General features: G+C 61.2%; 2 protein-coding genes and 1 long non-coding RNA gene across 8 annotated transcripts in view; 2 read left to right on the top strand and 1 right to left on the bottom strand.

Moving 5' to 3' along the window:
* The window catches only part of NOC2L (NOC2 like nucleolar associated transcriptional repressor), a 12,270-nt gene extending 7,621 nt beyond the window's left edge, over positions 1-4,649 (top strand). The window contains exons 13-19 of the mRNA XM_079111548.1: positions 784-897; positions 1,197-1,298; positions 2,340-2,483; positions 2,591-2,704; positions 3,297-3,432; positions 3,919-4,011; positions 4,265-4,649. Coding sequence (XP_078967674.1) covers positions 784-897; positions 1,197-1,298; positions 2,340-2,483; positions 2,591-2,704; positions 3,297-3,432; positions 3,919-4,011; positions 4,265-4,371 — 810 coding nt within the window. The 3' untranslated portion in view covers positions 4,372-4,649. The remainder of the gene's footprint in view (positions 1-783; positions 898-1,196; positions 1,299-2,339; positions 2,484-2,590; positions 2,705-3,296; positions 3,433-3,918; positions 4,012-4,264) is intronic.
* Positions 4,427-22,521, bottom strand: SAMD11 (sterile alpha motif domain containing 11). Of its 6 annotated transcripts, none has more exons than XM_079111498.1 (14): positions 21,519-22,515; positions 20,368-20,459; positions 16,803-16,984; positions 16,286-16,336; positions 12,709-12,833; positions 9,941-10,030; positions 9,558-9,692; positions 7,655-7,817; positions 6,602-6,717; positions 6,392-6,470; positions 5,792-6,306; positions 5,476-5,600; positions 5,132-5,242; positions 4,427-5,032 (listed from the first exon to the last, which is right to left on the bottom strand). In XM_079111498.1, the coding sequence occupies exons 1-14, from the start codon at positions 22,027-22,029 to the stop codon at positions 4,787-4,789; spliced, it is 2,541 nt and encodes an 846-aa protein (XP_078967624.1). In that variant the 5' UTR covers positions 22,030-22,515; the 3' UTR covers positions 4,427-4,786. The 6 variants fall into 6 exon arrangements, 5 of the variants coding, with proteins under 5 accessions (XP_078967624.1, XP_078967625.1, XP_078967627.1 ...); XM_079111499.1 differs by having other exon boundaries at positions 21,702-22,515; XM_079111501.1 differs by lacking the exon at positions 21,519-22,515 and adding an exon at positions 21,098-21,467.
* Positions 12,800-16,277, top strand: LOC306644524. Its single transcript, XR_013759411.1, has 3 exons — positions 12,800-12,905; positions 13,979-14,008; positions 14,971-16,277. It is a non-coding gene; the product is annotated as an uncharacterized lncRNA (long non-coding RNA).

The following is a 22,521-nucleotide window of genomic DNA, read 5'->3' as shown; positions in this document are numbered from 1 at the left end:
TCCACTGCTGTGCATGGTTCTTTTTCCTCCTCCACCCTGGGCAGCCCTCACACATGGACCCTGCCTTGGCCTATTGCAGCAGCACCCTGTGGAGCCTCCCATGCCATGTGCAGGCTGAGTAGGCAGAGCACAGAGGCTGAAGTGAGCAGGGCATCTGGGCCTACCATCCCCTGATGTGAGGGCAGGGGGGGATGTTGAGAGTAGTTCCTCGTGGGAGTCAGACCTCCCCCATAGGGAACCACTTTGTTGTTAATCACTGCTGGGATCAACCTCCACCTGGACCCCAGCTCAGCTGCCCAGCGTTCTGCCCTACTGAATCTCCTACCAGGGGCTAAGCTCAGTGCCTGCTCCCTCCACTTCTCGGGAAGGCTTGGGTGCACAGCCTGTATTGTGTGGAGAGAATGGGAAGCTGCAGGCCCTCCCAAGACTCCCATCTCCCTGTGCTCTGTGCCCCTGTTGTTGCTTTGGCCTCCTGACACTGGTCGTAGCTAGCTGTGCCAGGCTAGGCCTAAGTGCCGCCTTTTGGGAGGGAGGCTGAGTGGTGGTTCCTTCTTGGCCTTCTGACACTAGTCCTTATGGCCTCCCTGACTCTGAGGGAGGACCAGTGCTCCTTGTCCCGCTCCATCCACCAGAACCCCACTATGAGGCAAGGAGGTGAGAGTTCTGGAAGGCGCACAGTTTGGAGGGGTCGGCAGGCTTCAGGGTGCGCTGCCTCTGGCCATTCATCCCTGTGTTGAAGGGACTTATGAGCCGAGGTCTGAGCACTGCGATGGGCTGGGGTAGATTTTCCAGCAGGTGGACTTCAACAAGCGCCCCGGCCGCATGAGCTCCAGGCCCATCAACTTCTCTGTGGTCCTGAAGCTATCGAATGTCAACCTGCAGGAAAAAGCATACCGGGTGAGCTGCCCTCTAAGCCTCCTGGGGGTGGGCCTAGGGCTGTGCTGCATTTGAGGTCACAGCAGAACCTCAGAAGGCCATCCTACAGTGTTTGGGTATGGACCCTTGTGGTTCCCTGGGTTGGAGACCAGGGGACCCTTAGTTCCAGCCCCCATGAGCCTGAGTGTGACTGGGAGGCTGTGGGTGCTTCCTTGTATCCCCCACCCTGGAGCCGGAGCAGACCCATCAGCCTGAGGTGGAGGACTCTGAGCAGCTGGGCCCCATCCCCTGATGAGCTTGGTCCTTCCCTGCTACCTCAGGATGGCCTAGTGGAGCAGCTGTATGACCTCACCTTGGAGTACCTTCAGGGCCAGGCCCACAGTATTGCCTTCCCCGAGTTGGTGCTGCCCGCTGTCTTGCAGGTGTGTACCTGATGCCTGGTTCCCCTCCCAAAACCCCTGGGGGCCTGCTTTATGGTTGACTTGGATTATCTTTTAATGGGCTCAGCTCCCCTTATACACAGGGACTGAAGGGAGGTATCCTTGTCCTAACTTCACAAGGCTAGTAGCAGAGCCTGACCCTTATGGGCACCACACTGGCACCTCCTGGCAGCTGGACCCCCTGGGCCACAGTGTGTGGGCTGGCCATGGGGGTGTGGGAGTTTATCAGTCACTCAGGTGGTTGGAATGGGTCTGGATGGGTCACCAAGGATCCTCGCAACCTGTTGGCCCCTTGCAAGGCTGTTCTGAGCCTTCCAGGGACCAGATCAGCCACCTACCCAAGTCCACACACTGGGTGGGTGGTCCCCAACTCTGTGTTTCTGTGCTGTCCTGGGGCTGGAGGAGGAGTTCCTCTGCTTCTCCCGTGACAGTCTGCTCTCTGCCCACTCTTCCTGTCTCAGGCTACACCTCTCATGGGGGAGGGCCACTGCTGCTGCCCACACCCGAGGTGCATCTCAAGCCCATCCAAATAGGTTTTGTGTGTGTGTGTGTGTACGTGCACGCGCATAAGCGCAAGGCTGCAGTCACTTGCTGCCCCTTGGCATGTGGCAGTAGCCTCCATCCCAGATAGTGATGCCTGGCAGTCAGGGCACTTTTGTTGGACTCAGAGTTCTCAGGGATGGGGGTCTAGAGTAGGGGTCAACAAGTTTTTTTCAGTAAGTGCCCTTGGCTTTATGGTAGTGGTTTCTTAGCAGTCTTGCTACCGGCCTTTGGCCAAAGTGCAAAGGCAGCCACCGCAGCACATGTGCACGTGAGGGAGTGAATGTAGCTGTTGCCAGAAGAGCTTTATTTACAGAGATGGGCAGAGTTTGGCCTGAGAGCGGCCTGATTCCACCTGTGGCCCGCTGCCCACTTGTGTGCAGTTGGGCCTCCCTGGAGTTGCTGTGTGATTTTAACTGGGATGCCTTTGGGGTGCAGGGAAGCCTGTCTGCCTGCTGGATTGAGTCCCCCTTCCTTCTGCAGCTCAAATCCTTCCTCCGGGAGTGCAAGGTAGCCAACTACTGCCGGCAGATGCGCCAGCTGTTGGAGAAGGTGCAGGAGAACGCAGAGCACGTCTGTAGTCGTCGCCAGAGGGTCTCCTTTGGTGTTTCTGACCAGCTTGCAGTGGTCAGTTGGGAACTGGTATCTGGGCTGGGGGTGGTGCCTGAGGGCACAGGTCAGGGGTTTGAAGCTTGCCCACAGTGGGACATGACCCTGAATTACCCCACCCCTAGGATGCTTGGGAGAAACAGGCCCGAGAAGAGGGAACCCCACTCACCAGATACTACAGCCACTGGCGGAAGCTGAGGGACCGTGAGATCCAGCTGGAGATCAGTGGCAAAGAGCGGGTATAGCTGGGGGCCAAGGGTGGGTCAGCTAGATTCAGATCTTGCACGTTGGCGTGACTTTGGTGGTGGCGGCGGGGGATTAAGGCTGTTTGAGGAGGCAGTGACCCAGAAGGGTGGTGTCAGGAGGTATCACAACCAGGTGCCTCCTGAGGGTGGGGGCTTTGGGGGAATGGAGTGGCTGCACATCCTGTCACAAGCCAGTCTGTAGACCCCAGGGGGCAGGTGGGAGGGGCAAGAAGGGCTTTAGCTTTTGACCCTTGGCGTGGCCCGGGCTATGAGATGGGGTGACTTGGGGGACAGCTTCTTGGAGTAGCATGCCACCAGGATGCTGGCTGTCCTGGGAGGAATGGCAACAGATGTGGGAGCAGAAAGGCTGCCCAGCAGCAAGTGGCCAGGGGGCCACTGGAGGCCTGAGGAGGGAACAGGGATGGGAAGGACAGAGGAATGGGATGGTGGCTGGGGTGAACTGGTGGCCGCTGCCATGCGTGGCTGTGGTGGGTCCTGAGTTGGAAGGTGGGGCAAGAGGGGCTGGGCTGACCTCCCTCAACCCCCTCCCCATGTCCACCTGCTACTTTGGTTCTGGCTATTCCAGCTAGAAGATCTGAACTTCCCAGAGGTCAAACGGCGGAAGGTAGAGGACAGGAAGGACGAGGACAGGAAGGAGTTTAAAGACCTCTTTGACCTGGACAGTACTGAGGACGAGGAGACCACAGACTTCTCTGGGAGAGGTGGGGGCTGCACCTGTTGTATCACGTGCTCTTGGACATGGGGAGGCTGAGGACGGCCCAACATGTAATAGCCGAGGGGTCCCCACCTCAGTGCTATCTATGCTGTCACCGGCCGCCTTTCCATTTGGGGTGGGCCTGTCCCTAGTTCAGGGCTCTCCTGAATACTCTGTTTGATCCTCCACTTGGAAGTAGAGGGGGATGGGATCTAGCTCAGTTGGTAGAGTGCTTGACTTACGAGCACAAGGTCCTAGGTTTAATCCCTGGCACCACAAAAAACAAAACAAAAAGAAACCTGTTTTCTCCAATGTATGTTCTGGGCACCTGTGTGGAGTATCAGATGACTGTATCTATGTGGAAGTAGAGGGAAGAAGGGTAGTCCTCTTGCTCCTGGCTCACCCTCCTGCCAGCCACCCATGCTGAGTCTCTGGTGGGCCTTGGTGGGGGGGGGGGGGGAGGGCTCATACATGGACCCTTCTTGGTTCCCAGGGACATCTGGGTCCCTCGGAACTCAGCAGGGACTGGAGGGGGAAGAAGATGAGGATGACCAGAAGGATGAGGAGAACAGCAGCAACTCAGAGGGTGAGTGGTTCTTGGGGAAAGAGGCCTGGTCCTTAATCTCATCTGGCAGCAGGGCCATGGGAGGGCAGCCCCAAGCCTGGCCCACTCTCCTCCCTGGGGTGCCCAGCCAGCTGCTCTGTTCTCATGGGCTCTGGCAGCCAGCTACAGTGAACTGATAAATTAATTAGTGCTGTGATTAATTAGTGATGATTAACCTCCGAGACTGGCTTCCTCCTGATAAGCAGAATTTATGTAGCCTGGTCTCTCCCTGCAGATGGAGGCCCAGAGACAGAGGCAGAGCTGGACCCTGGTGAGCTGTGGCAGCTGGCCCAGGGGCCCCAGGATGAACTAGAGGATCTACAGCTCTCGGAGGAGGACTGAGGGTCTCCTGCAGTACCCCAAAGGCCTTGAGGCCAGTGTCTGTGCAGCAGGAGGGTAGAAGATAGTGGACAGTGCTTTATTGTTAGAGCACGACAGACCAGACGTACCAAGAGATGTGCCGACCTGGGCAATAGGAGCTGGCACTCTGCAGGCAGCTGGCCCTGCTGCCAGGTCAGAGCAGCCCGCTCCAGAGAGGTGGCTCCCGCTTTCCTGTATTCCTTTGTCTTTGGTTTGTCTGTAGACCTTTGCAGTCACCCCAGAAAGTCTTTGAAAACTCATTCAGTTCCTCTTAAGTCACATATTTTTTCCTTTTAAAAATTCTTGATGTTTTTGCATCCAAAATCAAAAGGGAGAAAGCTGTGGGGTAGGGGCTGCTGTATCCTGTGCTGGCACTGTGGACAGCCTACTGGCCAGCTCAGCACAGAGACTGGGTGGCATCTGGGGGCCCTGGGAGTAGAGCTGTGGTTCCATTTTCTGGCTTGGGTGAGGCTCGGCTAGTGGGTGGGTGGCCCCCCCCATAGGGGGAGGTGGCTGTTGTTGGGGACAAGGGTTGCTCTCTGGAGGCAAGCTCCTGCTCAGGAGCCCGAAGAGTTGGTGGCTGCAGCGGCAGAGCCACAGGGAAGCTGGCCATGTAGAAAACTCGGCCCAGGCGTTTGGCCACCTGTAAAGAGAAGCCTTGGTGGGTGCCCTGCCAGGGCTGTTGGGTGGTCTCAAAGAGCCTTTGTGCTTTCTGCCCACTGTCCAGAGCCCTGTCCATTACCTGGGCCCGAATCTTGAGGGCAGGCCCCAGCTTCAGCCCCATAGTGGTCAGCAGGTGCTCCTCGGTCAGCAGAGGCAGGGTCTCCCCATCAATTCCTTGTTCTCTGAACACCTAGAGCAGGGGCAGGGTCAGGCCTACCAGTCCTGCCCAGCAAAATCCCAGAGAGCAGCCATGGAGAGCAAGCAGGCTGTGTAGCTTGCAGGAAATGGTCAAATGAAAGAATCCCCTTTGCTTTGGGCAGGGCCCCATGAGGCAGGAGCAGGTGGGGTGGGGGTGAGGGGGTGGGGAAGGGAGAGGAGGGCAAGTGACAGGCCTGCAGTGAGCCCAGGACAGCCCTGCCTCACCCGAGCGTACTCCCCACAGCCAGACAGGCCCCCAATGAAGCTGCAGACATCATCCACAGTCCACTTGCTGATGTCCTCAGGGGATGTGGCTGCCTCCCCGTCAGCGAAGAGTCCCCCCATGGTGCCTAGGTGTGGGTGTCAGTCACTAGGGCTCTGGCCCTCCCTATCCCACATCCCACCCTGTTTGCTGACCTTTGCTTTCTTTACTTGCTTAGACATAACAATCCATGACTAAGATTCTTCTGCCTGTGGAAGCCCTGTACCCCCTCCCCCTGCATGACCTCCAAGGGTGGCCAGCCTAGTTCTCCATACCCACCTGTGTGGAAGTAGGGGCTGACCGCATAGGGGAAGCCCAAGGGCAATGGAGGGGGCAGGGTGGACCCTGAAAGCAGCCCCTTCCCCTCAGCGCTGGTTCCTCCTGCTGGGGCTTGGCCTGGGGTAGAGCCATGGCCTCCTGTCGGTGCTATTTCCAGGTCCTCTCCGTCTGAGTCTTTGGGGGGCTCTTCCTCTGAGACATCTTGAGCCCAGAGTCCAGATGCTGTCGTCTCCTTGGAGTCACTGGACCGGACTGAGGCAGAGCTAGGGCCTCCCTTCCGGGGTGCTCTGCGGGCAGGCTCCCGGGGCGAGGTAGGAGGCTCCGGACCCGAGGCGCCCTGCGGAGGCAGAGCCAGAAGCGGCGCGGAGCTGTGTTTCAGCACTAGCATTGCCCCGCGCCGCTGCAGCTCGTCGGCACCGTCAGGGGCACGCAGGGCCGCCTCCGGCGCCAGCAGCTGTGGCCGGTGTGCGCTCTCCAGTTCCTTCTGGCGAAGCAGCTCCGCAGACATCTCCAACCTGGGCCCGGAGAGCAGACGGCCGGGTCAGCCTGGGCGCTCCTGCCACTCCACCCCCACCCCCGCCTGGCTTTGGCGGCACCTACCGGGCCAAGCTCTGCTTGCGAAGGAGCTCCTGCTGCCGGGCAAGCATCTCCGCCTGGGCAGGGGGCAGGAAGCCGTAGCCTGGAAAAGGGTGTTCAAGTGGTGCTGGCCATCTAAACTGGCCCTCGGCATTAACGGGGGTCCCTGCAGGACCGGTTTCAAGCGGCGCGCCCACAGGACACGGAGGACGTGCACACCTTCCTATTCCTTACCTGGAGTCTGGCACAGAGCCGAAGGCACCCCCAAGAAAGGGGGTCTGAGCTGGGGACCCAGGGCGATGTGGGGGGCATTCTGGGGCGACAGCAAGGGGGGCGGCTGCGACAGCTCCCTGCGAAAGGCAGGACTGAGTGGCGCGCGGCATACCCGGCCCCCTCCGCGCCCCGAATTCCCGTAACCGCCTCCCAGCGCCTCCCTTCGCCGTCGCCGCTAATTGCTGGCCCCGCGGGCGGTCGATGCGCCGCTCGTTATGGCTCCGGGTCGAGCGCTGCCCCCGCTCCCGCCCCCGCCGGCGGCGCCAATTAATCTCGGCGGAGGCGCTGACCCGGCGGGCCGCGGCGACGGCAGCGGTAATTACCGCGCGGGGCCCACCCCCTCCCCCTTTCGCAGCGGGCCCCGCGCTGCCGGGGGCAGGAGGCGTAATTAGCCGCAATCCGGAGGCGGCGGCAGCTGCAGACGCCGCGCTCGTCGGCCAGGCGCGGGGGGTGCCCGGCAGGAGACCTGCCTGCTGCAGGCCCCCACCCCTGAGCCCTTCCCTGGCCTCCACAGGTTCCCGCCCCCCTGCTCCCGCCCCGCCCGGGAGGCCGTCTGCGCAGACGGCTAGTGTCTGAACTGGCGAAGCGGGCTTCCCTCCGCCCCCAGCTGTAGTCCTCTGGCCGACCCCTCCCGACTTACTTTGGGCTGAGTTTCCAGACCTCCAGCCGGTCTCCTCTGCTTTCCGCTCTCCCAACCCGCTCCCCTGACACACTGTCCCAGGGGCACCTGGATTATGCTGGTCCCCAGTTGCTCAACAAAGAAACCAGAGTGGGCCTTCACATTCCTGCCCAGGGTTGTTGGCACCCTCGTACATACTGCCCCAGAAATGTTTTCCTGGGCCTCTGCCCAGCTCAGCCAGCCTCAGGAGACTTCTGTCCAACAGACCCTGAATCCAGAGCTGGGAGCAGGCAGTGCCCACATGACTATGTGGCTGCAACTGGGGAAGAGTGAGTGGGTGGAAGGTGCAGGCTCTGAGCCTGCAGAAGTCAGATACCAAGCCTGTTCCCCAGTACCTCTCGGAGAAGGATGGGGCAGCGGCTGCAGCGGTGTTCTCCCTGTGCTGAGCCAGGCCCTGCTTCCGGCGCTGACCTGATGTGGATGAGGGCAGGTGAACTTCCAGGCCACTGGGACTCCTCAAAGCTGCAGCTGCTACCTCCTGCCGGACCCTCAGCAAATCTGGGGATGGGCAATAGCAGCGACCCTGAGGCCCAGCTTTCTCTGGAGTTTCCCCCTCATCCTAGTGAGCAAGGGACACTGGCCCAGGGAAGCCAAGGAGAAGGGGAACCAGGGGCCCACTTCCACACCATCCCTGCTGTATGTCAGCACTGATGGTCACTGGGGCAGGAGAAGCAGTCCTAGGGCAGGGAAGACAGGTTGCAAGAGGACCTGCAATATGCTGCCACGAAGGAGTGTGGGGTTGGAGGGAAGGACCAGAGAGCCTAGTGCTGGTGCACTGAGGATGGAGTCTTGAGGGAAGGGTCCTGTGCACAGGTCCAAGAGTGAGAGCATAGACTTCCTCCTGAGGTCACTGTGACAAGTCCAGGTTCCACCAGGTGACCCCCTCTGAGATGGGAGGTAGGAAACATCCTGACATGTACACATGGCCCCACCAGCAGAAACCAACATCCGTCCCCGTTGGCCATCCAGCGGTGGTTGCATATGGTCAATATCCAGCAGGAGTGCACCAAGCCCATGCGCCCGCGTCTTTGCGGGCACACCGGCCACAATCCCTGGGCGTGGGTACATGCAGTGGATTGATGCACGGTGCTTCCCTCTGCCCAGGGCCCAGCCTCCAGTCCCCGCAACCCCCCTCGCGTAGCTCCGCCGCTGAGCCGCCGCCTCTGTTTATAAATTAATTACCCGAAAAGCGGAGGTGGGTCTGCCCCGGGCCGGGTGCCAGCCCGCAGAGCCCAGCCGGCGCGGCCGCCCGCGTCGATCCCAGCGGGGCCCGCGCCCCCGCCCCCGCCCGCCCGCGGCCTCAGCTATTTGCAGCCGGCTCCTTGGCGGGGCGGGGCGGCGCGCATGGTGATTGACAGCAGCTCCCTGGCGGCCGCGGCCGCGCCCCCTCCCCCACACAGGCCAGCAGAGCCGGCCCCAGGCAGGGCAGGGAAAGCAATTAAAAGGGAAGATTTTTAAATTATTAACATTTGGTGAATTATTCAGGCTCTTGGTGGCTAAGCCGCCCTAGGGGACGGTGCCTTGTGGAAGAAGAGGAAATCCTGCCCCCTCCCGCACCCCACCCACCTCCGGCCAGAAAAGCTAAGTTCACCTAGCAGGAGCCTAGCCTGTGAGGCCAGAGTGCAGCTGGATAGGTGTCCGACTGCTCCCTGGGGTGTGACCACAAGGGACAGAGCAGACCCACTGAGTGGAGAGGGGCAAGAGCTGCAGCATCCCAGTCTCCAGCTGGGCCTCTCATGGCATCCAGGAGGTCATGGTGGCCATGCAGCTGCCACCCAGTCCTGTCTTTCTGGGATGCCTGCCCCCCCTGTCCTTGTCCCCCTTGCAGGATGAGGAGATGGCACTATTGCAGTGTGGCCGTAGGTCAATGTCCACTGACTTAAATTTCTGCACCAACTGCTGTGGGAGTCCGGAGAATGGGGCACAGACCACAGGATCTCCTGGACAGAGGGTAGGTAGGCCTGCTCAAGCTCCCACCTCCTCCTCCTGCCCGGGCTCACCCCTGAGTAAACTGTGTGCAAGGCTGGAGGGGACCCTGAGAATGTGACCCTAGGATGAGCCACAGGGACTTGGAACAAGACCTTGGGCAGCCAGGCCTCACCACCAACCACAAGGGCCTGGGGGTCATGGACGGATCCAGCCCTAGTCTTGGTGTCAGCAGCTCACACCCTCTTCTGGGGTGGAGAGGTGACTGAGGGGCACACTTGGGTGGGGGGGCCAAGTGGGGAGGGCACATACCATGGCTGGGGAGGCCCAGGTGGTAGAGACGCTGTGGGTCCTCAAAGCTGCCAGCCTCACTGAGTGCCGAAACTAGCCGACGGTAGTGGTCCTCAGGCGCCATGCTGGGTCCCAGTTCTGGCAGCAGCAGAGTCTCTACATTTGGGGGAGCACATGGTGAAGGGGATTTTCCTTCAGATACTGCCAAGGGGAAAAGGCACGTTGGGAAGGCACATCTCATCCTGACCTGTATCCCTCTGCTCCTGCAGCGAGACCCAGGTTCCTCTCTGTGCACTTGGCTGTCACACGCCTGCCCTCTGGGAAGGTCTGAGGACACTTCCAAGCACTCAGTTACCACTCCCTCCTCCAGTGACCTGTCCCTCCTCTCTGTGTTGGGCTCCTACCTCGAGGGGACTCGCTTCGGGCCTTCTTCTCTGAAGAGCAGTCACTGGTGATGTGGGGGGAGCAGCCCAGCCTCTTGCCCAGCAAGTCACCTGTGGAGGGTGGAGTGAGCCACACCCAGTCTCAGGAACTGGAGGGGGATGCAGGGAAGTGGGGAGGACCCACCCCTGCCCCAGCTCAGGCTGGTGAACCCCAGTCCCCACCATTCAGGAGCATCCTTGGTTCTGGTGGGCAAGGCCTTGCCAGCCCTGGGTCTCAGGCCTCTACCTGGTGGGCCTACCTGGCAGGAGGACATCATGGCGGGTATGGAGCAAGCTGAGGAAACAGGGCAGCCCTGACCCTGGGCCCCAGGGTGCGTCACATGACAGTCTCCCCACAGGCCTCTTGCCACCCCTGACCAGCCAGTCCATTCCCCCGTGCGCTAATGAGCCCTCCTCAACTTCTCCTGGAGAACAGAACTGCCTTCCCCTTCTAAGTCAGGGTTGGGGTGGGCTGTGCAGGTGCTTAGAGGAGAGTCAGGAAGGCACACCTCACACCCCACCCCTGCTGCACTCAGTGGGGCCCCTCTGCTCCCGGGTTCTCCTGGGCCCTGCGCCAGAAGCCAAGACCCTCCTCCGCTGCACTTGGCCTTGGCAGGCATACACCTGCCCTGCACAGGCCCGGTGTGCCCTGCTCCTGGCCTGCTTACTCCTGTACCCTTTAGAGCCTTTAGGTCACACCCCCACTTGAAAAGCCACACACATGGATAGGCCCATCTCTAAACCTGTCCCCAAGCCCGGCTTCCTCCTGAGCTCCCTGACATCAGGGGCTCGGCTGACAGCACCTCCAGGCCAGACCCTGCTGCCTCTGGACCCTCTTCATCCTCACAGGCCTGGGAATGGGGCGATGGGGGGCTGCTCCTCGTGTAACTCAAGCCTTCCATGACACCTTGGTACAGAGGGCTCCCAAACCTGTGCCCCCCGGAAGCCCTGCCCTCAGCTCAGGAGCCTAATTCCTTCTCCTTATTCCTTTAATCTGTCATTTTTATCAGGCTAAGGAAGTGCGGCGGCAGCAACAGCACCGATCAATCTCCACATTACAGCTGACAGAATGGTGCTAATAACTTATTGATCTCAGCCACCTCGCTGCCACTGGCTGGCTGGCCGGCCCCAGGCTCTGCCCCAAAGAGGGGACAGTCCCTGCTGCCTGGATGAGGGGTCAGGGCAGACAGAACCCACAGGACAGATGAGGGCACTCAGGAGCACTCGGGCAGCACAAGCTGCATGGCAGAGCCCAGCAAGCCGGAGTGCACCCCAACCGCACCAGGCAGGGAACGGGTCCCCAGTCTCTCTCCACACCTGCCACCCACCTCCTGGTCCCTGCAGACGCTCAGGGGTCAGCAAGGGTAACCTCTGCAGTCTGTTCCCGTCTCAACAGTGGCAACTCCCCTCTCCTGGCTGGGTTTCTCTGCTCTTGGGGAGCTTGGAAGTCACAGCCTGGGGAGGTGGTACTGAAGTGGGAGTAACTCGCAGTGAGACCCAGCCCCAGGGCTGCCTTGAGGAGACCGCATCAGCTTAGAGACACACCTGGGGCAGGTGGTGACCAGAGGCAGGCACATGCACCAGGGGTGGACCACAAACTCACAAGACCCCTCGGTCTTCTGGGCCCCTTCCTGCTTAGGGCCCAGAAAGCAGTGGCCTGAGGGGGTGTCTCCTGAGCCACAGGAAGTGAGAAGAGGTGGTGACAGGTAAAGACCCCTGTGCCGCCCAGTGGGTGCATGTGTGAAGCCCAGAGGCAGCACCCTGGCAGCCGCGCACAGCATGTGACCTACACTCGTGTAGAGTGAGGAGGGGTACCTGGCAGGGTGAGTAAGCCCTGCAGGGGCCGCACAGGGCACGTGCAGGTCTGTGCACCTGAGGAGGTCTGTGTGTAGGCAGGGGAGGGCCTGCTGCCTCAGCCTCTCAATCACTGAGGGGCTCCCTCGGCTCTGCCCGATCGATGGGGCAATTAGATTTTATCAGCTGCTTGCTCAGCCACCTCCGAAGCAGCTCCAGAAGCAACCCCCCATCCACAGGGCCTCCCAGGCACGTGGGGACTCTGTCGGGGGTGCCCAGGGTGGTGGGCTGTGCCCACCCTGCTTTCTGAGAGCTGTAGCCACTGTCAGAAGAGACCCGTCCAGAGTCCACATGGCATGCCTCTGAGGCCAAGCTGTGCCCACTCTCAGCAGTGGCCTGCTCCTTGGGGACTTAGTCCTGAAGCTGCCCCCTCCCTCTGAGCTCCTGTTGCCTCCAGGAATCAGGTCTCCTTGGTGACTCTGGAAGCTCCCGGGCCAGTGCCCTCTTGCCATCCTGCGGAGATCCAGGCTGCAGGGATGGGCCCTTTCCCTCCCAGGACCCCAGGGAGGCAGGACCAGGCCAACATGCCCAGTGGGCTTGGTGGGGGTGGGGGGTGGACATTGTTCCTGAGCTCTGGGAGGCCTTTGCCTGTGCCTGCCCTGTGAGGAGGGGGTGGCTGGACTGACGCTCCAAGCCCACCCCAGCGGCAGCCACAGTGGAGCCGCCCTCTGCCGCCTGTCTGCCTGACTGGCCGGGATTAACACAATTACCATCACATGGAGCCCCTGGGGACAGCCGGCCTCACACCTCCCGCCTCCTCTGCTGGCCTCCCTGGCTGCCTGCCAGGGCTTCCAGAGCTGCTGAGCAGAGACACAGGGAGGGCGGCTGTCCCCAGGCAGAGCTGCTGTGGCACTGGCAGCCCCATCCTCGCCCTCAGGACCCCTTGGCCTCCTCACCTGTGGGTCCCAGGCCGACCTCCACACTGCCTCTCTGGAATTCACAGCGGCTCTGGTGCTCGGGCATAACGAGGTGGCGACTTCGGTGCACACTGGATATGAGTGTGGGAAGGTCGCTGTCCTGGCTGCAGCAGAGCAAGACAGAGGATGGGCCATGAGCAGCCACGTGGAGCCGAGAGCCTGGGCAGTGAGGTCTGGTGAGCATCAGACCTCAGGAGGGAGCCTGGGCTGGGGACGGCGTGCACCTAGTGGCCATGTGTGTGGTGTGCACACCTCTGTGGGCTTGTGATGCCACATCTGTGCACACCCACCAGTCAGACCACCGGATAGCAGGGAGGGGCGGGCGTCCCCCCACCTTCCTCTCTCCAGTGCTGTGCTCTGCTCCCTGCCTCGAGGGTAGGCGGCCTGCTGCCTCTGGACAGGCGCGAGGGCGCACAGTCACACGAGCTGCAAGCTCCGGAGCAGAAACATGGCGCGTGCTACTTTGGTTAAAATTTGCAACCACCCTCCTGGGGCCCTCATTTCTTTAAATAAGGAAACTGAGGTTCAGACCAGAGTCCTGCAGGTGAAAAGACACATGCTGTAGCATGTGCCTGCAGTCGCAGGAGATGCGCCGGGTCGCTCAGGACACCTGTGATCCCCAGGGCTCAGTCAGTCCTGGCCTTGGGTCACCCTGCATGTGATTCTTTGTCCCCTTCTCCCTCCTGCTGAGCCCTCACCCAGAGCCCCAGAGAGAAGAGGGAGGAGAAAGTGGGGCACCCCTGGGTTTCTGTGAGCAACCCCATCATCAACAGAGAAGTGGGGACAGGAAGCCAAGGCCAGGACAGAGCAGGGGCAGGGATGCCCAGTGCCCCAGCAGCGCCCTCCCAGCCCACCTGTGGCGGAACGGCCTCTTCAGCAGCGCTGACACTAGCAGAGCCTCCTCACAGTGACCTGGGAACCGACCCTGAACCTCATTAAATAGCCCCCAGCCCCCCAGCCCAGGCTGGTAGGAGCTAATCCAGGGCCAGGCCCTAAGTAGATCAGTTTCAGCACCAGATACCCCAGGGCGGCCCCAGAGCCCCGAAGAGACCCAGCTGTGGGTTCTCCCCCACCCCCGTGAGGGCGGGAGGCAGGTGGGGGGTAAGTACTTTATGGGATTAATCGCACGAGGCTCATCCTCCCCCATCATCCTCGCTGATGTGGGGTGTTGGACAGAACTGCTATCCTCAGCATGGGGCAGGGCCGGCCTGGCATGGGGCTGCAGCTGCCATGGGGCTTCTCTCCACAGGGGCACTGGGCACTTCCAGAGACTGGACAGGTAAGCACAGTAACCTCCTGTGAGCCGTGGCTGTGGCCCTCAGCAGGACCTGCATCTGGGACCAGCCTCAGTAACAGCTATCAGCTGTGTCACTCTCAGGGGTCACCTGGACTCTGGGGTACAGCCCCATGGGGGTAACCACTGGCGAGAGACAGGATCTGACCTTGCACTCCACAGTCCCTGCCTTGGGGGTTCATTCCTCAGGTCCCAAGACGGCCTAGTCCTAAAACCTGTTCTGGTCACGCAGTCACTCACTGAACAAATTATGCGAGGCGAATGTAAAGACCTGCAGAGAAACTCAGGCAGGCTGGAGAGTTCAGAGCCCTGCACCTGTCTTCACAGGATGGGGCCACTACACACAGACACAGAGCCCAGGAGGGAGGCCTCAGGAGGCTGCGGTGAAGGCTGCAGGGAGGGCTGTGAGGGCAGGGGAAGGGACGAGGCCCGACTCCACCCCCACTCCAGGCCTCCCCACCAAAGCTCTCTCCTGCAGCCCTGGCCAGCTGGGGGCCCTCGAAAGTCAGGGACCTGGGAGGCCCTTCCTGCAAACAGTGCTGTGGTGCATCGCAGGGCACTGGGGTCCTGGGTCCCTGAGTGCAGCCAGCAGCAGGCATCCCAAACAGGACTGGTCAGAGGGACAGAGAGGAGTGTGCAGACCGACAGATGCAAGAGGCAGATGGACAAGTGAAGAATGACAGACAGATGAGGATGGATGGACAGTCGGGATGGGACGACAGTCGGGTGGTGCAGTGTGAGGCAGCTGGCCCTGGCTGCCCTCCTTGGCCAGGCGCTGGGAGCTGTGTTAGCAGACGGGACCCAATGGGCTGTTAGTCCTCCGGGGTGTGCTGTGTCCTCTTTCCCAGAACTGTAACCTTCCCTTTGGTCCAAAAAATCACCCTTGCCTCTTCTGGGTCCTCTGTGGAACCAGGTTCTCCACTAATGCAGACCTGGCTTCCTCCTAGGGGCAACCCAGGCTGCAGCGGCCAGCACTGGTGAGAACTCTGCTTGGGACCTCGTCACACCCAAGGCCAAGTGCACGTGAGGGGCCACAGCAGGAGGTGATGGCCCCTGGGGGGAGGCCCAGCCACTGGGTTTCCCTAAAGGCCTTGCTGGCAAATTTATCCTGTAGCGTCCTGAGTAAAAGGCTCATAAAATGTCATCAATGTTCATGACGGTTCATAAAAATGATCAGTTGAGCTGGCAACTCCAAAATGAGGTGGAAATAAGTTTAAAGATGTTTTTATTGTAATTCGGCTCCAGAATCCAGACGTTCTCAAAGACATAAATAATGACACCCCTGGCAGAGACCCAGGGCAAACTGCCTTCCTGTGGCTGGGCCAGGGAGGGCAAGCACCCACACAGCTTGGGCCACAGGAGGCTGGCCTTACCCTGGGTGCCCACTGCTCCCCTATCAGGCCCTTCCTGTGGTGCTTCCCTGGAAGCCATGGGGAAAGACCTGACCTCACTAACCAGAAACCAGCCCCTGCCCCTTGGGAGCAGGAACTCGGTCCCTGACACCTGACCTCCTCCTTGGGGGCTTCTTTTTAATCCTCTGCATCTCGGATTTGCAGCCCCAGCCTGTTTCCATAACCCAAATCCATGTGAGCACACCATAACCTGGCAGGATCTTTCCAAAACACATACCTGGTCACTCCCTGATCAAGAACTTTCTGTGGCTCACTCTGCCTGTAGGACAAGGCCCAACTGGTCCAGCCTCTGAGGCCCAGGCCTTTTAGCATCCCACTGAGCCAGACCTGCAAGCTCACGTTCTCCTCCCTCCTTCCCCTTCCTTCATTCCTTCACAACTCTGCAGACTGCCTTTCCTTAGTGAACTCCTATGCATCCTTCAAGAACCTGTTCACACATCTCACCCCCTGGTGGCCCTCTGGGAGGGTGAGAGGTGTAAATTACGCCTTATCTGAGAGCTGTTGGGCTCCAATGAACAGTCCAGTGGTGGGGAGCAGAGCATGCTTTGGCTCCAGGTGTGGCCTGCCCAGAACCCTGCCCATGCTGTTGAGGCCTGGCACCAGTCTGCACTTGGCCAAGATGGGTCTCCTGATGTCAGCTGGGCACCAAGCCACCTACCTTCTAGCCAGGTAAGAAGGACACACATCAAAACAAGTCTGGCAAATGCACGGCCCACACTGGCTCACACTGACTGGGACAGAGGACAAGACAAAAGACCACGGGCAGAGGAGGGAGGAAGGTGGGTGGAGACATGCAGAAGCAGACCCTGGGGAAACAGCAACAGCTGCCCCGCCTGTGCCAGGCTCCTACCTGCAAGATGTCTCTCGGAAGGAGATGTTCACATCCCAGTGGGTGTGGACTCTACCAGGAGAAGAAGTGAGGGTCAGCAGCTCCAGTGCTGGCATTGGGGCAACAGGCTGGCGTGGGCCTGACCCTTAACATCCCACCAGACAGCAGCCAGGGCAGGGTATGAGGGTGGCACCCCCTGCCCAGTTCAACCTGCTGGCAGCTCCCACTGAACAAACCTGGGGGCGAGATGTGCTCCGGCCTCTCAGAGAGGGCCAGGAAGAGCACACTGAACAGCTCCACCATTCCTCACTGCACTGAGGCCAAACCCCTCCCTGCTGGACTTCTCTGGTGGGACAAGGACCACGGCAGGAAACAAGCTCAGGCCGGTGATGGCCCCTGGTGTCTCACAGCTGTGGCAGGAGAGGGGACAGCTCCTGTCTTACCCCTGCCCCACAGCAGCATCTAAGGGACGACTCTTGGTCTTGGTGTCTCCTTCTACAGGAGCCTGGGCCTCCCGGCCCAGCTCTGGAGCAAGTACCTTCTCTTCATGATCCGGATGTGTGGATCATCCTCCTGTTTCAAGCCTGGCCGCCGGCCGCAGGCCGGGCCACCTCCGTCACTGTCACCATCACTGGCAGAGAAGCTGGGGGTCCGCTCCTTCTTCAGGGCTCTTGCAGGAGGAAGGGCCACTGTCCTTTTGTCTGCCAGCCGCCCCCGGTTCTGGGCAGGGGGAGGAGGAAGTTAAGACTGGACTAAACCCTCAGCCTCCTGGGCCAGGGCCAAGGCACGGGGTCTTGTTACTTGCGGGCACAGCCCATGAGGACAGGAGGGTGTGGGCTGCCCTGCAGGTCCAGCTGAGAGTGGGTGGGAGCCCCAGGGCTCTTGAGCTCTGCCCTTGGTCCCTCTCTGGGTCCCAGAGCCTCCTGGGACTGTGCATTCAATCTGGGGCACGGCTCGCAGGGCTGGTCCTGGTGGGTGTGCAGGGAGCAGGTCCCTCTATGGTGTCTGCCCGACACCCCATCTCCTCCGTCAATCCCACAGACAGACAGCAGCATCAACAAGCGAAGTTCCTTTTCCTTTCCTTGCAGTGCTGGTGATGGAACCCAGGTGGAACCCAGGGCCCCACAAACACTCTCCCCGGGCTAAAACCCCAGCTCCTCCTTCCTATTTTGTCAGCACCATGAAGAGCCCAGCTCAAGGGATGTCTGACTGGTAGCTGTCTGAGCCTGCTGGTCCCTTGCGAGCTGTAGGCCTGGGAGTCACAGGCTTCCCAAGAGCTCTGAGCAGCCCAGACCCTTTGTTCCCTGGCCCTAATGGCCCTTTTCTCTCCCCAGGCCCCTGCACTATGTGTATGTGCAGCTGTGGGTGCTCAAGCTTGGGGCTCTGCACACAGCTCACACACATCTGCACAGAATAGTGTGAATGAGCGTGTGGCCCCAACCCTGGCGTTTCTCAACACTTCCTGGCTCCAGGTCCCACTGACACAGGCAAGAGAAAAAAGTCACTGATTATTTTCCAGCGTGCAGAGGTTTTTTCTTATTTGGTAAGAAGATGCTGGCTCAGAGGCAGCATGGGCTTTCAGAGTATCTATCTATTTTCCTCTCCTTTCAGTCCCCCGCTGGCAGAAAGAGGGATCCTCACCACAACCATGAGCTTGGTGAGGAAGGGGTCAAGGAGGCCCCTGCCTCAGGTCATCCAGCATCCTGTCCTAGCAAGGATGCTTCTTTTCAGATTCAGCACCACATCATCTCCAGATGCATGGTTCTGCCCAGCTCAGTTTGGGTGGTGCCCCTGCACCCAGCTCTGGGAGTCACAGTATCCCCCACACTTGCCCTCATACGTCTGCTGGGGTCTGCCCAGAATACCCTGTTTCCCTCTATAACATGGTGGGCAAAAAGGACCCAGCAATACAAGGGCAGTGTGACATGGTACCAATGGGATCTCAGGGCCATCTAGCAGGATGACAGGGTCCAGTGCCAGCAGAGCACAGGGAGGTTGTGGCGGTGAATGCCCACCTATGCCCTAGCCTCTGTCAGTCCATAGGCTTGGGACCATTTTCAACAGCCTTTGGCCTGTCTACAGCAGGCTCTGCCTTCTGCAGCCTGCCAGAGCCCAGTGCCAGGACCGCAGGAGGCCCTGTGCTTCTCCTCTGCCACCTTTCTGCCTGAGGTGAAATACTCTCTTGAGAAGAAAAGGAAATACATCTCTCTGCCTCTCATCTGTGGGAAGGAAGAGGGGACTGCCACTTGGAAGGAGGCCAGGATCGGCTGACTGGGAAGGAGCCCAGGCTATATGCCAGCCTAAGCCCCATCATGCACAGGGCTGGGCACAGGACCTGCCAGTCCCTGGTATGCTCTGAAAGCACCCAGGAGAATAGGTCTAGGGTGGCTCCTATGGGGACTTTATGGGGAGAATGCTAAGGACCCAGATGGCCACCCTGACCCTGCTCAAGGACAGGTAACACATGCCCCCATACATACACACTAAAGAATTAGCTGCCCACTGCTCAACAGATTTGAAAACCTGGTTCCTAACCAATGACTGACCCCTTCTGGAGTGATGAGGGTGGGTCCTGGTATGCAGGAGTCACATGCCTACCATATTGCACCCCTGGCCACAAGGGCAGGTGGAGAGCCTCAGTGCACCAGAAAGTGGGGGCTAGAAAGAAGGGGACCCATGGAGGTCCCTGCAAGGGAGCCACCAGGTACAGGAGAGGCAGACAGGCCCAGGCCTGAGGCGTCCCTCATGCAGGATAGGTACCGGGAGCTCCAGAAGGGCAGGCAGCCACATCCCTCTCTGAGCTCAGATTGCCACTTGAGGTGAGGGCAGATGTTGGGCGCAGGCCACCTGCTTCCCCTCTATTGCAGCAGGCCTCAGGGGTGGCAGGTTGGGAGCTGTGGGGCACTCCCATCCAAACAGAAAACAGAACCCAGACTAGCTCAGGGTGGGCACCCAGAGGACCCTGTCCAGTTCCAGTTGCCTGAAGGGGTGCAGCGGTGGAGGGGGAACCTCAGTCTCTTGCCCAGCAGGTATGCGGCAGCAAGCAAAAGGTGGCTATCCCTGCACACCTGACTGGGGAGCTCTTGTCCAGGTGCCCTGTGCTCCTGCAGACTCAAGTGTGTATCGGGGCTTGAGGCTGTGACTGTGGCAGACCATGTGTGGGCTGGGCCTGTGGCTCTCCTTCCCCTGCCAGCATCCCTGTGTCCAAGGTTTCCCAGCCTGCTCAGGGTGCCCCCTGCAGGGTCCATGATGCAGCCAGGACACTGCACTCCAGTCTAAAGGGAATAAACCCTCCTTCCTATTACAGCGGGCTGCTGGGTGGGGCCAGGAACAGTAGTCCCCCGCTGCCCAGCACCATGTCCCTAAGAGCTGCCCACAGGGGGAGCTTCCTCTCCAGAGGTAATTTCCTTTTCAGATCAACCCTCCACCCCTCACTGCCTGGGGCATGCATACCTGCTCCCCAAGCCAGTGGGGAGGCCATAGATTGTCTGCCCTGGGTGGGGTTCTTGCTCTTTGGACACGTACAGGCAAAGACCCCGCCCCCTCAGGCTCTGTGTCACTGACAGAGGTCCAGACCTTGCAGGGCAGCACTTTGACCTTAAGAATATCAGGACACACACCACTCAGGCTCAAGCCTTGGGACAACCCAGACATACATCACGGCCAGCTAACACTGTTACACCTCAGAAGAGCCCTGCCCCAGAATCAGCACCTCTCTCTGCTATGCCAGATGACTTGGTGATCTCCAGATCTGGGACTGGGGAGTCCCCAGGCCCATGAATGACAATCTCCAGAGGGAAGACCCTGGAACCCTAGGCTTGAGAAGCAGCTGCAGGACACCCATGAGGAAGGTCACTAAAGAACAGGCAGGAACTGCCCTTCACCCAAACCAGGAGCGGCTCCTGTGCCCCAGGATTCCCACCCCTTTCCAGGAACTGTCAGGAGAGCACAAAGCAACCCCCACCCACGCCATCTGCCCCAGGAGGGCTCCCTCCAGCACACTCAGAGGGCTGAGGTTAGGACTCCCAATCTTAGAGGACATGGGCACCAGCTCTCCTTTGGGAGTCCAGACCCCCCAGCCCAGCTTATCTCCCATGTCTCACCACCGGAGAGGATATTCGACAGCCCGGGCAGTCGCAGATCGGAGGGTGAACCTGAAGAATTCCCTTGGACATAAGCGTCTTCAGACTTTTTCCTGCGAGGAGAGCCGAGCAGAGCCGGTGAGGGGCGGTCAGGGCATAGGTGGAGCCTCTGGGGCGCAGTCACCGGCAAGGCCAGTCCCCACTCCCGGAAGGTGTATGAAATGCACACCAACCTTCCAAACCCACTGTCATCCAACTTCCGAGCCTGCTGCCCGCCCCACCCTCGTGGACGCGACGGGGATCTGCTGGGCTCTGAAACTCAAATCCTGGGCGAGGCCCTCCCCTGATCGAGGGCGGCCTCCTCTCCGCCCTGGCGCCCCTCCTCCTGCCCCACCCTCTCCTAGCCGGTTCCGCCTGAGCTGTGGCAGGGCAGTGGAAGGTCGAGCTAGGGAACAGGTGAGCAGCGACGCCGGCCTGCGTCAGCCCCCACAGCAGGAAGCGGGCAGCCACTGCGGAGCCTGAACCCCTAAACCGAACACTACCGGGTCCCAAACTTTCCAAGTCCCCCACCGCGCCAGACGGTTGCCGCGCTTATCCGGCGCTGGCCCCCAAAGGTGAACTGTCGCACCTCTGGAGCCACCATCCAAACAGGCTGCTCCCGCCGACACCGCTCCAGCTCCGCGCGCCCACGCCCCGCCCCACCCGTACGGCCCCACTTGCCCGAGCGACCCCCACCAGTGTGCACTCGCACCCCGGCCGCACGTGCGTCCCTCCACTCGCGCGGGAACCAGTGGCTCCGAGCCTGGGGAGGGAAGGCGTCCCTCCCAACCCGTCTCCCGAGTTCCTGTAAACTTCCTCTGGGCCTGAAGGCCCAGGGGCTTCACAAAGACCTTCGGAGCTGAGGGAGCGCCCGCTCCTGCGTAGCGCGCAACCCCAGCACTCTGTGGTCCGAACTGGGAGGACAGTGGCGGCGGAGGGCGCTCTGCCGCGTGCACCGAAGCAACCCTGCGGGGGCGGGCGGGGTGCGTGGGTCCCTGCAGCAGCTCTGGAGCTGCAGCGCCCCCTCTGGGTCAAGACCGAGTCTCCCCGGTGGGAGAGCGAAGGGCTCGGACCCGCGGGTCCCGGGTAGCGAAGGAGAGAGACGGCGGCTTGCGCCCCCACGGCGGCCGCACCTTTGTGGCGGATGCTGCGCTTCCAGTCCTTGGCCGTCTCGCGGCCGCTGACGAACTGGAACTCGTTGGGCGTGAGCCACTCGCCGCGGTGGCGGATGGACGGGCCCTTGCTGCCCTGGCAGAGTTTCCGTACGTAGAGCAGCGCACGGTTGGCGCCGCACTCCACCTCGATGCACGGCTCACCGTTGTCCAGCAGCGGCTGGAAGTCCGCGGCCGCCGCGGCCGAGAAGAGCTCGAGGGCTAGCGGGTCTCGGGGCAGGTGGAGGTGCGGCGTGGCCTCGTGCAGGCTAAGGTAGGCGCGCGGGGGCCGGAGTGGTGGCGCCAACAGCGCTTCATAGCCTGCAGCAGAGGCGGGCAGCGAGGCGGCCGGGGGCAGGGCTGCCGCGGCAGGCAGCGGCGCCAAGTAGCCGGGCAGCGGCGGCAGTGGCAGCGCGGCCAGGGTCGGGTGGAAGGTGGCCAGGGCCAGGGCCAGGTCTTCGCGGCCTGGGAGCTCCTTCTTGACTGCGGGCATGGCGCGCGGGTGGCCAAGCAGTCGGCTCTCGGCCGCCGGCGCAACTTATTTTGGCCCTGGCTGCAGTTGCGTCTCCACCGGCCCTGGAGGCGCCCGGCCGCTCTTCCACCCCGCCCGCTACTGCGCCCTGGCACCCGAAGCCGCCGCCGCCGCGCCGCCCGCCGGGCCGCCCCGGCCTGCTGGCGGGCTCTCGACGGACCGAGACATGGTGCTGCCAGAGCTGCTACTGATCACGGACTGACTCGCCCAGCGCCGCAGCTCCCTGGCGCTGGCGCTCCGCGGGGCGTCGGGAGTCCCCCTGAGCCCGCGCCCGGGGGCAGTCCTGCAGCCCGCCGAGCCGGGGAGTGAGGAGTCGCGGAGTCGCCAGGCTCGCTCCCTGCCCTGCCCGGGGGTCCCAAGCCCCCGCCCCGCCCCGCCCTGCTGCCCGGCCGCGCACCCGCGTCCACTGGCGCGCGCCCGCCCGGCGGGGACTTGGGAGACTCCCGCCGCCGC

The sequence above is a fragment of the Sciurus vulgaris genome, assembly GCF_902686455.1.
Source record: "Sciurus vulgaris genome assembly, chromosome: 1".
NCBI lineage: Eukaryota > Metazoa > Chordata > Mammalia > Rodentia > Sciuridae > Sciurus > Sciurus vulgaris.
Note: the sequence above shows the minus strand (reverse complement) of the source record. Positions and strands in the feature narration are given on the sequence as shown.

Excerpts from the sequence above, each read along its gene's own strand:
- SAMD11 (XM_079111498.1), bottom strand. The coding sequence starts at position 22,029 with ATGCCCGCAGTCAAGAAGGAGCTCCCAGGCCGCGAAGACCTGGCCCTG. Across the intron at positions 10,031-12,708 it reads GGTCGGCCTGGGACCCACAG|GTGACTTGCTGGGCAAGAGG; the intron begins GTGAGGAGGCCA and ends CACCCTCCACAG. Across the intron at positions 5,243-5,475 it reads GCTGTGGGGAGTACGCTCGG|GTGTTCAGAGAACAAGGAAT; the intron begins GTGAGGCAGGGC and ends CCCCTGCTCTAG.